This window comes from Rhea pennata, chromosome 4 (assembly GCF_028389875.1).
Source record: "Rhea pennata isolate bPtePen1 chromosome 4, bPtePen1.pri, whole genome shotgun sequence".
Classification (NCBI taxonomy): Eukaryota; Metazoa; Chordata; class Aves; order Rheiformes; family Rheidae; genus Rhea; species Rhea pennata.
The window spans coordinates 69,265,364-69,280,882 of NC_084666.1; the positions used below are offsets into that span (position 1 = coordinate 69,265,364).

Genomic DNA, 15,519 nt, shown 5'->3' on the forward strand with positions numbered 1-15,519 from the left:
TGCATTGCCAGTATAGATTAGTATGAACTAAAGAAAGTATTATCCTTTCATAAAGCATTAATAAAGATTGTAATAAAAATAAGGAAATTGCTCAGAAATGCACCTTTTGTGATTTTGTGATGCACCATTTTCAATTAAAAACAAGAAAATTCCTTTGCATGTATGTATTTTTAACCTCTTGTATCATCTTTACTTTTCAGATGAGGCATTAGAATAAAACAGAAAACGGTAACCTGCTGAGTAAGGGTATGTCTCCAGGATCTTTTGCAGAAAGACTCCAGGTCATTCCACCCTCAGCGAGAGCCAGCCAGCCAATTTTAATACATGTCACTACAGCTGGCATAACAGTAAGGTTACTGATTAGCCTGTGCACAGTTCTGTAAAAATCACACCTTCGTGGCTTTTACACTGGAGCTGGCACAACCTCTGGTTGGTTCAGAGGGCAGGTAGAGCTTTTGCCTCGTTCCCTGGTAACTTAAATTTCACTGCACCCTATTCACTGACCAGAAGTAAAAACCTGCTGTGCACACCTTTCTCCTCATGCAGTCTCGTCTGGCTTTTTGAATAATTAGGCCAGGATTTCGTGGTACGCGTGGGGGTAGTAATGCCTGCAAAGCACCATCAACACACAAGGCCGGGGCTCCACGCCGGACCCCAAAAGCCTCAGGCTGGCTGATCTGCCCTCCCTGGGGGCACACGCTGTGCCCAGTCCTACACGGCTCTGACCCCTCATCGTATATTGCCATATCATAGAGCATTACACGTTGCCTATATCACCTCCTAAGACATCTTCCCCCATATGCAAGTCCAGCTGTCCTATAGATTACAGTAAAGCCTTGAGCGAAGATGTTTTAAATCGGGGACTTCTATCTGAAAAACTGAAGTGGCTTGGTTTTCCGACTTTTGAGTGCTCCTAATGACTTGAGGGATACGAAGATACAATGTTGTCTAAAACGCAAATGAGTTCTGACATGGCAAATTCAAAAATTTAGTTCTTCTTTATAACATTTGTCCTTATTTGAGCAAACATGATCAAAACAATTATGTGAAGAAAGATTTAACATCGGTAACATCTGAAGGAATAAAATCTGCTTTCTGAGGAAAACTCAAATTCTTTGGATATACATCATACCTAAGATCACGTACAGGGCCACAGATTTAACCATTATATTTTGAAATGGAATATCTAAAGAAAAACCATTGTGTAACTTTATTTACCTTGACTTTTAAATGGCTGCTATGGTTGGGACAAGACACTAAGTCTGTTAGCTATGTTTTTTTTCCTATCTCAAATTCAGCAGTATCCACAACAGAAATTTTTCTTATTACTTAATTCTTCTTATTCTTCTATTTATTATTATTATTACTTAATTATTCCTATTACTGTGGTAATTTTCTCATGCTTTGAAAACTTCTTGTGTATCTCTGATTAGAGCTCACTTTCATAGACTAGGTACATCTGCACATTGTGTAACAGGAGCTCAGATTAGATGGGAACACTCCTGGCTTGGAAAGGGAAGAGGCAGAAAGACAAAACAGTGAAGAACCACCCATTTAATAAAAATAATAATAATAAAATCTGATATAAAACTTCTTAGAGGCACCAGCTGACCCCACCTGGGACCTTCCTTGTCGCCCCAGCCGAGCTGGGCGATGGCGATGCCCGTCTGGACCCGGCTACCATCCCCAGGCCACCTTGCTTGCCTTGGCTTGGTGTAGTAGCCCAGGTAACTCTGGTATTTGCGAGCTCTTGCTGCCCTGTGCGGTGTTTCCTCTGGCAGGTGTACTTGCTTTATTGCTTACGGCTCACGGAGCGGGGAAGCATATTGCCTGGTAAGAGCTTCGTGACAGTGCTCCAATTTTTCTGCATAGTCTCTGCACTACGTGGATCTCTCTAAAACATTTATTTGATTTATTGCATAGTGGAAGGAGACCACGGAGGAAATGGCCATCCACGACAGTTACTGATCCAGTAACTTCCTGACGAAATTTTTCCGAGTTATCTCACTGTTAATTAAAATAATGGGTAACAGTCCGAAATTTTTCATTCAGTTCAACTTCCTTATAGAAACAGTACTATTTAGGAGAAAAGGAAGACAGATTTATCATCTACTTGCTAAAATTCCTCCAGGATCGAGCCACAACCATGTAATTTCCTGACACATTTAAAACGGAAGAGTGAAACGTCGGTAGTTAGGACAAAACCGTTTTACTTATTTTTCTGATCACTGCTCTGGGCTTTGCAGAACTATTATAAAGCTTAGCAATATAGTTAGAGTCTACTTGAGTGTTGTCGAAACTAGCAAGATAAACTACAGTTTATAAGGGCTTTGGCACTACTATACTGTAAGTAAGCCCCCGAACTAACTGCTGTTTACCCAGCAGGCAGGACCTCACATGGGAACATCAGCTTGCCAAGCATCAGTCATAAAATATTTCACTGTTCCCCACTGCTCCTTTCCAAATTACCTTTTTTTTCAAAATACAGTTATGCTGAGACACTAGCTATTTTGCAATTAAGGAAAAAAATCTGTGGCTTTAAGCGGAAAAAATCCTGAAAGCACTGAATATAAGTATTTCATATTGTATTCTTCAACAATGTTTTCAATATCAAATTTGCTCAGTTTACAACTCAAAACAGCATTTTCAGCTGCCAGCAAGGAAATCTATTATCTAGAAAACAATTTGATATCTGTTTCATACAACACCACTGAACATCACTGACAATAATTCTGAGATCAGAACTAGTTGACAATTCCGTCCATGATTCACGGAACAGCATAAGGTACAGCTCATTTTCTACATAGAAATGGGCTCTATGCTGCCACTAGCACTAAAGATTTGCTGCTTTTCAGTGAGGTAAACAAATGAGACTGGGAAGAGATCAGGTAGCATGAAAAAAAATACACGCAATATATGTTGTCATTTTTTTGAGTTTTTCCTCCATATAATCACATTTATTCTCAAGCTATTCAGGATGATTACTTTTTCTAACAGTAGAACTGTTTTCCAGTAATATTTATTTCTTTCACTGTAAAGTAGCTTTACTGAGAAATAAACAACCGGACTTGTGTTCGGGGATAGTTCCTACTGAAAGAGTGAATTTAGAACTAATTGCTGAAGCCGGCCAAATTCATTAGTTTGACTGCATTTCCTGATGAATTTAATTATTCAGGTCCAGAATGGATAGGAACAGATATTAATTTTTATTAACATTAGTGGTCTTGGAAGGATTTTTAGGCCGTGTCCAATCAGCTGAATTCACATAGAAAAACAACTTTTGGAGTCATTTGTAAAAATAATGACCTAGTGTTCAACAATGAAAAATAACGAAGGACAGTAGAAGATGATTCAGATAGGTATTTTGTTATTTCAAGAAACATTTGAAGCTCTGCAAGTTTCATGTGCTCCTGCCTTCTTGAATGCCAACCAGTTTCTTGGTTGTCTTGGCTCTCTTCACATTTCAGGATAAAGCATTGCCAAATTAATCTTCAACACTGCACAGCTCTTCTGTGAATGGTCACAAGAGGAGTTTCTTTTATTAATTTATACCACCTTAGAAGGTGGGAAACACAAGAAGATAAACTGCATATGCTAGCTAGGATGATGTGCAAAGAATGCAATAAACTCTATGGTTGAGACACAAGACAACAAGACGGTGGTAAGCAGCAGTGTAAAGGATGCTCTGAGGAGAACAGGATCAGTCGCCCATCCACAAACGTTCCTTAAATGTTTACGACGAAAAATAGTCAGCGGTCCATTTCATGGTGGAGTGCTTCAAACCTAAATTTAGAGATGTCAGCAGGGCTAACGGAATTTGCTTGAAACCTCCAGCTCAGAAAAGAAACTCTAATTCTAATGTGGAAGTAGGCATTCTGACTTTTCCAGCTCAGGCAGCTCCACTTGGATTTAAGCAGGAATAGCCTTTAGTTTATTAACAGAAAAGTATGCAATAGTGTTTACAAAAGGCAATTTGATAAGAAAGTCCCAGAATCAGCCTTGGCTTAATATAGCCTGAATTATACGGGACTAGAAAATGTGCATTGGAAGTTGCTCTGATAGGTTAAGCACAATACACTTTAAAGTTGCTGAAATCCATATCCTGCACTGAAATAAGAAATGTGTCCTAGATTTGCCCTGCAGTCGCACAATATTAGAAATGGAAACTGGGGACAGCTTTTGGAGAAAGTCTTGAGCTGCTCTGCTGGAGCTAATGCAGCTTGGTCCCAAGACTGGGAAAAAAATGAACAGCATTCAAAGGAGCCATTGAAGTCCTTACATCTTGCCTGCATCATTTCTAGTGTAGTTAAAGGCCTAACACAGAACAGCAACTTCTTGAAACATTGTACTTTAAATTATTTTTATGTTCTTTTAATGAAAGTCTTAAATAAAGCACTTCTTAAAAAAAAAAAAAAAACTACCACGTCTTTTTGTATTTACAATGCATACTCAGGCAGAGCTTTAAATACAAGTATACTTTACCAGAAAGCACATTAAGACAAATGAGAAGGCAGTTTTATGAGAGACATCAACATAAGGATACTGAATGGACCAAATGGAATAATTCATGAGGAGATAGGTAAACTATCAAGCTATGCATATTTTGACTAAATACTGACCTGGAAGGCTGTAATAATTGTCTCTAAGTATGTGGCAGCTGTAAACATCATGAAAGAAGGGGAATAACTTGTAAAAATATCATTAAATCCTGAAGAGGAGGAAAAACTACTTGAGCATGAGCAAGCATGGTTAAGGTATGAAATAATATTCACAGGGAAGTAGTGAGTGCTCCATCTATCAAGCTCAGCATTAAACAAAACAGTCTACCACAGGGAACAGTTTTCCAATGGCAGGATATGGACTGGATCACTTAATATAGCTTTCCTTACTCTCATTTCTATTATCCTTACATAAATGTTGACAGCAGTGCAACAACACATTTGACAAAATATCAGCTAGGTACAATTGTCCAATCTTTTTTTCTTACATTGAACAATGATCTGTTTATAGAATAAATTACTACAGAAAAAAGATTCTCTGCTTTACCTCCTTAAAGTGTGATACTTTTCCCATGTGATATTATTTGTACTGAAATTTCTGCTAATGTGATAATAAATGGACCTAATTAATTATCTGCAAATATGCTCATTATGACATGGGATAAAAATAAAAATAATTAAAGACTGTTTTCACTCAGAAATTCTAAATATATCAAAACCACTGCTTTGAATGGACACTGCTGGTACTGGCAAAAATAGTTCAGATCTCAACAGGAAATACCATCTAATGCAACTAACTCAGAAATCACAGATGAAATACAGGAAAAAGGTACCTTCTTGATGGTGTCCAGCATGGATCGTCCTCCTTGCCACGGTTTTGAATTCTTTCTGATGCAGGTCAAACTGGCCATGCTGTGCCACTTCCTGTCTTCTAGCTTCTTGTGAAAGGCATTTGCCAACAGGAGGACAGTGTCATATATATACAGGTTTGAAATCTGCAAGGATATTAAAATGGGAGCGTTAGTATATTACTTGTGGTCTCCTGCCAGTAGCAAGAATTTATCGTATGTTTTGTCTCACACCTAACCTGCTGATAGTTACACAGATTAGTTGGTAATAAGAAGAAACTCTAAGAGTCAAAAAGTCGTTTCTTTGGCTCTGGTAGTAACAGCAGCTAGGGGCTGTAACACTACATTCAATTTGTAAGGGCAAATTACACATGTGAAGTACAGACAGTCCAATCACTGGCACTGTTCCACTTCCAGGATTTAAAGCCCAACTTGTGAGCTTAGACTGGCTTTCTTTTAAATTTTAAAAGGTTGCAAGGAATTTTCTACTTTTCAGTCACCAGACATTCAGACATCATCAAATTCTGTCTGAGTGCACTTCACATAAAAAGAACGTTTGCTCTTTCGAAAAATCAAAACTCTGAAATTTAAACACAAATCACTAGAACATGGTTTTTGTTCCCCATTTTTGCAGCTGACGCCCACCAGGGCAACCTTTGGTACAAAGTCTGACCTGGCAAATCTTTTTTGGTGTGCAGTTCCATGTTGACTATGAAGCTGACAATGTTTCCTGTCAAAGCATCTGGAAATGCCTGTTACATCCCTGCTACATACATACGTCTATGCTTCATGTGGGCACATTTACACACATACAGCAATAGGAAGTTCTAGTTTAAAATTAATGAAAAGAGAGTTGAACTCAAGAAAGGAAAATAAAATAACATTCATAAATGAGAAGGACCTTTAGGAATATTGTTTTTAGATAACCTACCAGTCATTTGAAGCCATAGGGCTTGCAGTTATCAAGGTAAACTCAGTTTCCTCAGCTGTAGTGTGAGGGGGCTATGAGCATTTCTAGCCCCTGAAAACAAATTAGCAGGCAGCAATTTGCTAATTGAGGCAGGGTTGTTGGGTTTTTTTCTGTCCATCAGTCATAGACTTGCCAAAAGACGCAGATTTGTGGAATATGTTAACTGCTCTAGCAAGCTCTGCGTAGCAAGGATTTCTCTATAAAGATGGATTACTAAAAACTTTAAAAGAATGTCTATAATAAGAAATTACGCCAGCTTTAGGGAGAATGCCCCCATTCTGCCTCTTGAAAACATCCAAAGACTGGGAAAATCCTGCAGTAACTGGGAGCAGGGAGAGGCCAGGAGCAGAGTAATTCTGAAGAGTCTGAAACGCTGATCTGTAAATCCACACATCACCTTCAAAAACAGAATAGCGTCTCTTCCTGCCCAATTACTCCCTATAATACATGCTGTATTTTATATTTTGATTTTCTTATGTAAACTTTTATGCTGGCTTTGACTATGTCATCTGCAATCTGCTCTGTACAATTCTCACAGAAAGCTTCTGTGACAGATTTCTTTGCTCACTAACATCCAGGAAAGAGTTCATCTGTCTCCCTACCTTGCCAGAACTTCCTCAGGCATTTTGCCTCCTACATTTTACTTAAAGAAATCTAATGGTCTGCTTCTTTCATAAATAATAATAAACGCCTGGGATTTTCCCTACTGCTGCTATAACTCTGTATGGTGAGTACAATAAGCACACAAAGTTTCTGATCCTTATTCTTCTTTTTCTTTGAGTGACAATGATCCTGCACTTTTCTTTTTCTGAAATACTGCTCTTTATTCTTACTCAAGCTTTTTCCCCAAGTCCAGTAGTTCTGAATATTTTCCTTTGAAAATTCTGTTGTTTAACACAGGAACTAATTTATTTCTTGCAAGGGCATAGGCCAGAAATCACTGTGAATGACAGGATTAGAAGCATGGATTGAGTACCAGGGTTCAGATTAATGCAGCACTTGAAAAATAATTTGTTTGATCTATCTATGTAGTCCCTAAACCTACAAAGAATTCAGCTAACACTGTATTTTCCCGGAGAAGTCCGCATCAGAGGGACATTTGTTTTGGGGGGAGAGAAGGAATTATGACAATACTGTGATGCAAGCTCATTTTACACAAACCTTCAAAAAAAAAAAAAAAAAAAAGCCCCTAGAGAGCACAGACAATAAGGTCACTAATGAGACTAAATTGGTACATAAAAGGCTACAGATGCCAAGTCATCATTTCCCAACAAAATGACATTGCTCTCAAGGTAGCTTCCGTAACTTAATATCCCACGAACAGAAAACTGTTGTCACAGGTCATAAGGAAGAATGCACTTACTAATCTAAGAGTAATACAGCTGGGCCTTCATCAAGTATTAACAGAGCTCAAGAGTACAGAGTTCAGCAATTATTAAGCATTTATATTCCTTTACTAATAGTTCAGCTCAACATTAACAGCAATCAATCACTGATAATACAATGATAAAGACACTGCAATTAATTTCTGCTTCTGAAAATCGCCCTTCCCTTCCATTGCCAGAAGTGTGCTTCATTAATAATTGTCCCAATACACAGCAGGGCTGCAGTTTAAAGTTACTTTACACTTTTGTTCATTTCCCGCCTAAGTTTACCAAGACATTTAATGCCTTGCCTGGTATCAGTTACTGATATTCTGTTTATTCCAGGTGTCTCAAACTAATGGCCAGACACTTGCATTAACAAGCAGTATATAACTGAACATGCCTTGTAGATGCAACATTAACTTTAGATATTAACTAACGTTAACCTAAATTAAGATAAATTAACTTTATTAATTTTTGTTAAAGAAATCTGAAGCAAGATATTTAGTAATCAGATTAAGCACATGTGATTAATATGAATTAATTATACTTATTTTCTGTATAATTTGACTAGTACATTGAGTTTTTAGCCTAAAGGATAATAGCAGTAAAAACAGTAAAAGCAGGAAAAGTTAATCCAGCTTTTTACTTCCTTTGCCTTTTGAGAAGGGCCTCCAAAGTGATAGAGGTTGTTTTGGCGAGAACAATTCTATAGACACAATGACAGATCTCCACCAAAATCTTTTCTAGTGTTTTAATTAAGATGCTGAAAAAAATCAATTATTCACATAGCCTTTAGGGGGAGTAACTTAGAAAAAAAAAAACTTCAAAAAATCTACCCTTATAATTTCCAGAGACTATTTCTGATCAGTCACACTTCGATAGCATTAAAAAAAAAAAAAAAAAAAAAAAAAAAAAAAAAAAAAAAAAAAAAAAAAAAAACAACTATTCAGGTTTTCAATTTATAAACTGTTCCAACTTCCCACTGGAATAGAAGTTAATTTATAATATCGTCGGAAAGAACAAAGAAACAGCGAACAAACCCCACAGCTGCTCTAAGGTCTGTGCATCAAGTGAAGACACAGGGGAAGTTGCAACAGACTTTTTCTGCCTTTCATTATTTAGTATTGTCTCATTCTGCTACTAATGAAGTGTAGTTTTCTTGAGGAAAGAGAAAGCACAGCAACTCCATGTTGCAGAGCAGCTAAACCAACCAAACTTCCATCATTTTGTTGTACTGAAAAAATTTTGAAAGCTTTCAATGGGAAGATTACAGCTATCCAAGTAATAGTTTGATCAAGAAACTTAGGTTAAGGCATACAGTCCGCCTAACACGTTCAGTGGAGTTCACCAATTTTTAGGAAACAAGCTGTTCTACAAAATGGTTTGACTTCTAGAAGGTTTTTTCCCCTCTGGAGTCAGTTCAGTCAGGTTTAAATGAAAATAAATTAAAACATGAAGCCTCTCATTAATACAGAATGCTTGTTTTCCATGCTCTCTAGTTAGTAACTCTGTTCAGGAAAACTGCTTTTTGCAGTATCTAGTGGTTGCATATAATCACACCCTCAGTTTGAACATATTATCCATAGCCGAACAAAGTTCCCTCTAGGGACCACGCCGCCCCAGCAGTGCTGTGCAACCTAAACATTTGTCCCAGTTCCTAAGTAGTCCCTAGAGATAGTCTATGCGTTTACTGACCTCGCACAACCCTGTTTATTTTTAGAGCACTAATAGGATCACAGCGCAAAGCGCTATGGCTGAAGGTTTTTTGCATCGTCGATAGTTGTCTGCTTGCTGCTTTGCGAGCAATTAGCAAGCCAGCAATCCTTAACAGCTAACCTGAAACACGGCAAGCCCACCCACGCTTCTCTTGCTTCTTCTTCCCCTTACATGTGTTTCATTTTAATCAAGTATGGACATTCTTTAACATCTTTCTATTTCTCTCCCCTTGTTTTCTCTCGCTCCCTTCTTTTGGCATTACAAGATCCCGAAGACTTCCAGGCATGCTCCTTTGGCACCACCGCCAACACACTTCTCTTTCTGTAAGTCAATATACAACCACACCAAAGAACCAGAGTAAAATCGATATTTTAAGCCAATTTCACATTCCCAATTTGCCACAGCTTAGCCATGACTAAACCTAATTAGACATATAAGAGAGAGAGAAGTCTAGAAAAAGATACGTAAACTCGGTGGGACAGCTACCATGATTTGCTGCTGATTTCATACAGTAGTAAGGCTATTAGGGCTTAATTGTGAATCTGGGCCCGGCTTAAGATATCTGGTTTGATTCAACTTTCCTACAGTGATGATAAGGCCGACCCATAAATAAGTATTTAGCTTTTAGTTCACTTTTGCTTTGTCTTTGAATGTCTTTCCAATGAAATTCTGCTTTCACTTGATTTTTTGAAACAAGAGACACTGGAAAACTCTTTAGCACTTTTAATTGCTAGAGTTCCTTCTCTGAATTTGTTTTCATTTTGCAAACCCCACCAGCACCCAGGCTAGTCATTTGAAGGCAAGAAAGACAGGAAAGGAAAGAGAAAATTAAACAAGTATGAAGATGCGGCAAGATGTCAAAAGCGTCCATTTCACACAGACACATACAGACGTACACACAAAAATCACTAAAGCAGTTTCAGCAATTTCTATCCATGGAAGATCGGAAATATGGAAAGAACATAGAAATGCATGACTTCTGCTCTCTTTGAAAGTCTGTACATACTTTTGTGTGTATCTCATTGACAAGATGTAATATGTTGACTGTTACAAGCCGGTGCCAGGAGGTCAGTGAAATTTGTAATTAACATCCCTAAAAATGTTCCTCACACAGGGAGTTTGAAAAAGGCGACGTGGGTGCCTCTCCGAATGGCTTCCCAGTTGTCAACACATCTGTGGCTTAGAGAAGCCCAGCGTGCAATTCGTAAGGCATCGGCTATGGGGAAGAACATCTTCACGAGGAAGTAACAAAAAGTAAAATTTAACAGGACAGCAAAACTATTACCCTGCTATTTGGGCCTCATGTGTGTTTTTCAGCTTTTCTTCAGTAGCTGTGTAACAGGCGAGCCGTTCTCACCCATCAGACCCACTCTCGCCCCCCCACCCGAGTATTTTCCCAGTTTCATCATGAACCATTAAACTACATGTCAGAAAGGACATGAAAAATAAACATTAAATTGCACTAAGCCTCTAGCGAAAAACCTTGAGCTCATCTAGAAAGACAGTTCACAGGTGGGAATATCTTGGTATGTAAACTACCTCCATGCTCTGGGAGAAAGGGTCCTTTGGATCACAGAGTGATGAAGATATTCTGTGGTTGCCACGGAAACAGCGCTGACTTATGTTTTGGGGGACTGGAAACGTCTGTCGAATAATTGTTAGCCTTCCAATTGACCTCCTCACCAGCTCCTGCACGTCCACATCATTTATTTCCTGTAAGAAAAACGGAGAGAATATGCAGAAAAGTTAAAATGCAGAAGTGTTACCATGAAATTATAAATGAAAAATAAACCGAGAGGACCAGGAGACACGTGACTGCTACACAGCTATTGCTCAGCTCTGTCACAGTCTCAAAGACAACAGATACATGCTCATTAAAATGACTGACCTACCACACTTATAATTAAACACGTTTTAAGTATACCGTGCCCAAACTTTACAAAATCCTCATAGACCTAACTGGGTTCGGTTGTTCTATTTGGATTTTTCTCTCCCTCTCCTTTTACCTTTGATCTTTTACTTAAAAGCCTTTCACAGCATTCTTGGCAGATAATACGTAAATCAGTAGGAAGTCATAGCATGATGTATTTCTAAGTGTAGCATTAGTTAGGAGCTGTGAAGGCACAGGCAATTATTCAGGCCTTAAGTGTTCATTTCCTGGAAACAAGACCAAGAACCTATAAACAACGTGCAAGTTAGCGAACATCATTTACCAAAAGGGCAAAGAAAAATGCATTAAAGCCTTCTAGGTGGGTGCGTGCTTGTTTACAGCAAGCTCTAAGTTAAAACCAATCTTTTACTCCATAGGGTACCTATTAAGACATACAGCTGAACACTCAGCTCTATGGACACTTTAAAGAAAAAATAACTAAATATATTAATATGTAAAACATTAAGCTTAAAGATTAATTTTTAAGGCAAGTTAAAGAAATCAGAAAAACAGTTCTTTATGTATTCTAAATTCTGGCAGCTCGTCAGGCAACAGGGCTTTTTACAGCTTTGAAAGATGTGATCCTCAATTTAGATGGGGAGAAGCGTGAGCTCACAAGCAATAGCCACTGACTCCAACCTTCACATAAAAACTTGACCTTTAGATAAACGTGAACTTTTTTTGAGGGTCCAAACAGGTTCAGCTGGCAGTTTTTCTGCGAAGCAAGGGAAATAACCTACAAAACCCCTCAGTCTCTACAACTAGAACACATTTTCTATCATACTGAACTGTTTGTTTGAAATCTGTCTTAATCAGATTAGATGAATGTTCCTGATGCCCCCAAACAATCCAGATAATTAAATTGGGATATTTTCCCCAAGAAGGGAGGCGCTTGAAGAGCTTCCATTAGCAGCTTGCATTTAAAATACTCTTGCAGTCAACCAATGCTTATTGAATGTTTCTGATTCTCATTTGTGTATTTTTAGCTTCTCTTTTTTGAAGGGATGTAGCACATCTGCACTGTTGTGCCTGTAACTAAATGTCATCATTTTTTTGCCTGAAGCTGCCTAATCTACACTTATGACCGAGAATTTAGGAGACATAAGGAGACAGATTTGAGCTCCAACTGGAAAATTTTCCTTGTGAAATAATCACCAAGATTTTTGAAAACGTAGATTTTTAAATGTTAAGACAACATCCCAGCAATCCTGGCTTCTGTGGAGCTTCAGTTATGCTTTAAACAAATTATTCTGAAGTAACTAGTTTGTCATATTGCTACTTATTTACTTCCTTCAAGGTGCTGAAGATAAATTCATGACTTAAGAATTTTAACTTCAACTCTCTTGACTACAATAAAACCATTTTATTCTTCTTTATATGTGCCATAGTTTTTGAATTCATCTGTTATTAATGTTCTTCATGAAATATAGATTTTTCTGCAAACAAAAATAACACATAGTATCAGCTGTGTCCAGTGTAATATCTTGCATTTCTGGTCGATTAATCCTTAATGTACCATAGATAATGGTTTCTCTGAGCTTAAGATTCTGTCTTTTCATTTAGTCTGTATCATTTCACTAGCTGTAAGGTAAAAAAGAAACTGCTGTTTTAGCAAAATGCATTTTTTTTTTAATACTTTCAATATAATCAGAAGGGAGAGTTCAAGAATCTTATCTTGATTTTCAACTATACCCCTTCTTAGAGTGTTTACAAAAAGTTCATATGGTTTTCATTATACATTGTGCCCAAACTGTAACAGAAAAGCTATTAGATTAGTTGTAATAATGTAGAAACTGATACCTACATGGCCATATTACACAGCTAAATATCATTTTAGAAGAGAATATGACTTCTAGCTATTCAAACATTTATCTTTTCTGTCTCAAAATCATATTTTTCCCTATATTCACCATTTTTGTGAATGTTAATTAGACAGTCCTCATTTTAACCTTTAGGTTCCACCACCTATTTTTATACATCATCTGGAAACTAATAATAGAATCCAAACAGAATCCAAGAGATTTACCTGTGACACCTAGGAGGGATAGCTATCAACTGACTAATGATAGCTATTCTTTTAAATGCTAAGACTTACACTGATTATACCACATATAAAGATTTCAAGTTAACTACAAAGCAATACCATGCAAACAAAAACTCAGCTTTAGTAATTTGCTGTATATTTCTTTGCTGTGTTTTAGTACTTGGCACTGAGCAAAGAGCCTTTTATATAATCTCTCCAATATCATCTCTCATTCTTGAATTTTGGATCTGACTTAAGAAAACTATATAAAGCAACTATTGTATGAGAGAAAACTATTTGCATTTGCACTTCAAAGGAGGATACAGAATAGTGATGTAAGGATGGCAGATGATCTGTTATACAAGCACCAAATGTCAAAAAAAAAAATATAAAAATAAAAAAAAAGGAGAAAGTAGGCCAAGTTGAACTAATCTGGCACCTGTATACCTTTAGTGGGTTTTTTGTTTGTTTGTTTGTTTTTTAATTAGAATTTAATTAGAAGTTCAATATACAGTCCCAAACCTTACTTTTGTTGATCTGGGGCTAGGATAAGAGGTTGCTGTACTATTTCACATGGAATAAAGATAAAATTAGATGTCCATTTCATCCTAGTAGGCAAGTAAATAAGGAAAGGACTGTGATTTTAAATGAATAGCTGCTTAGAGATGAATTGGAAAAAGGAAACCAAAGATCATTGACTCTACTTATCAGGCACAGACTGCAATGGGAAACCAGACAATATACTGGAGACCTAGTATACGTTGTCATTCAGCCAAATCCGGTTATTTTAAGATAAGCAAGTTGGTGACTTGTGGCTATTCATCACAGGGAAAAAATCCAAAAGAGTTTGGAAGAAAGTAGGGTTGAGACAGCCCCAGGTGCTGAGTCCCTCTGTCCACTGGCTTTTTGCACCTGCCAGAACATCACCGCTGGCAGCTTATTAGCCTAGCTGATAGGGAGGCTTATACCAAAGAGGGCACAGTTTCACACTTGATCTGCAGTCATCATTTGAAAACATAAGGGTCCAAACAAACCTCTAACATTATCACTCACCAATCATCCACATGAAAATGGAGGATTGTATGAGCTCCTGAAATTGAGTTATGATTTTGGGACCTGACCAAGCTGCCTGTGTTTAATGCGCAGCTGTGCTCCATACTCTTCTTCAGTGAAGTGCACCGGGCCTAAACAAAATGGGACAAGCTAAATGCTTCAGCTAAGGAGTAGTCTTCTCCAAGGAAAAACGGGCACTCATCGGAAAGCAGTACTTCAGAGTAGAGGCTTTGAGGCAGCCATGTGGGTCCTTCCAAGTCTGCTCCTGTTCTATAACAGGCAAACTTGTCACTGGATCTTTTTCATAAGCCAATCTTTTCCTGTTTTGCATTTCTCTCCTTAAAGGAGTTTTTCCATTCCAGGCTCTCATGCCTCTGGTAATTAGAAACCTTCTGCTGACTTTCACCCTCAATTTATTTATGGGCAGTTTCAGCTCATCTGCTCTTGTGCCAACCTTGTCCTCCAGCCCTCAACAACGACGTGTTTATTCACACACCGTATGCATTTACGAACAGAAAGCATATCCCCTTTCCGCTTTTGTTTTCAGAGGCTAACCAAGCCAAACTTTTCAGTTTCTTCTCATTGAATCAGCTTTACTGTGCACCTGTTCCAATTTTACAGCTGGTTATACTTCTGCACATTATAGCAGATGAAATCCAACCAGTCCTTTGTACAGTGCCATTAATATTTTCATTTCATGTATGGTAGCCATAGGTGGTGGTAAGTACTTTCGGCTACCCTTGAGTAAACAACAGCAACAGAAACCCGGCAACAGCCTTGGGCATAATAAGATGACCCTGAACATTTTAACAAAGCTAAACACTCAAGTTGGACATGGATTTAAAATAAAAAAGGACATTTCTTTCATTGAAAAAGAGCAAAGATAGAAAACTGATGAAGAGCATACAAGTGTCTCTTCCTCAGTTCCACTAAAGCTTGATGCACACTTGTGATTTAAGAGTCATAAAGAAATGTAATCTTACTATCCTGAGCTGCTGGAGATTACATTTATTGTTGTGCAGAGGAAAGAAGAAAGCAGAAAGAGAGGGAGAGAAGGCAAGCGGGAGATCGAGAGGCTGAGAGAGAGACAGAGCAAGAGAGCAGTAGAGTAAG

General features: G+C 37.9%; 1 protein-coding gene across 2 annotated transcripts in view; it reads right to left on the bottom strand.

Moving 5' to 3' along the window:
• GRID2 (glutamate ionotropic receptor delta type subunit 2) overlaps positions 1-15,519 on the bottom strand; it is a 692,796-nt gene that overhangs the window by 206,320 nt on the left and 470,957 nt on the right. For both annotated transcript variants that reach the window (XM_062575022.1, XM_062575021.1), the window contains 2 exons: positions 10,940-11,113; positions 5,333-5,494 (listed from right to left, as the gene is read on the bottom strand). In XM_062575022.1, the coding sequence (XP_062431006.1) occupies positions 5,333-5,494; positions 10,940-11,113 (336 nt within the window). The remainder of the gene's footprint in view (positions 1-5,332; positions 5,495-10,939; positions 11,114-15,519) is intronic.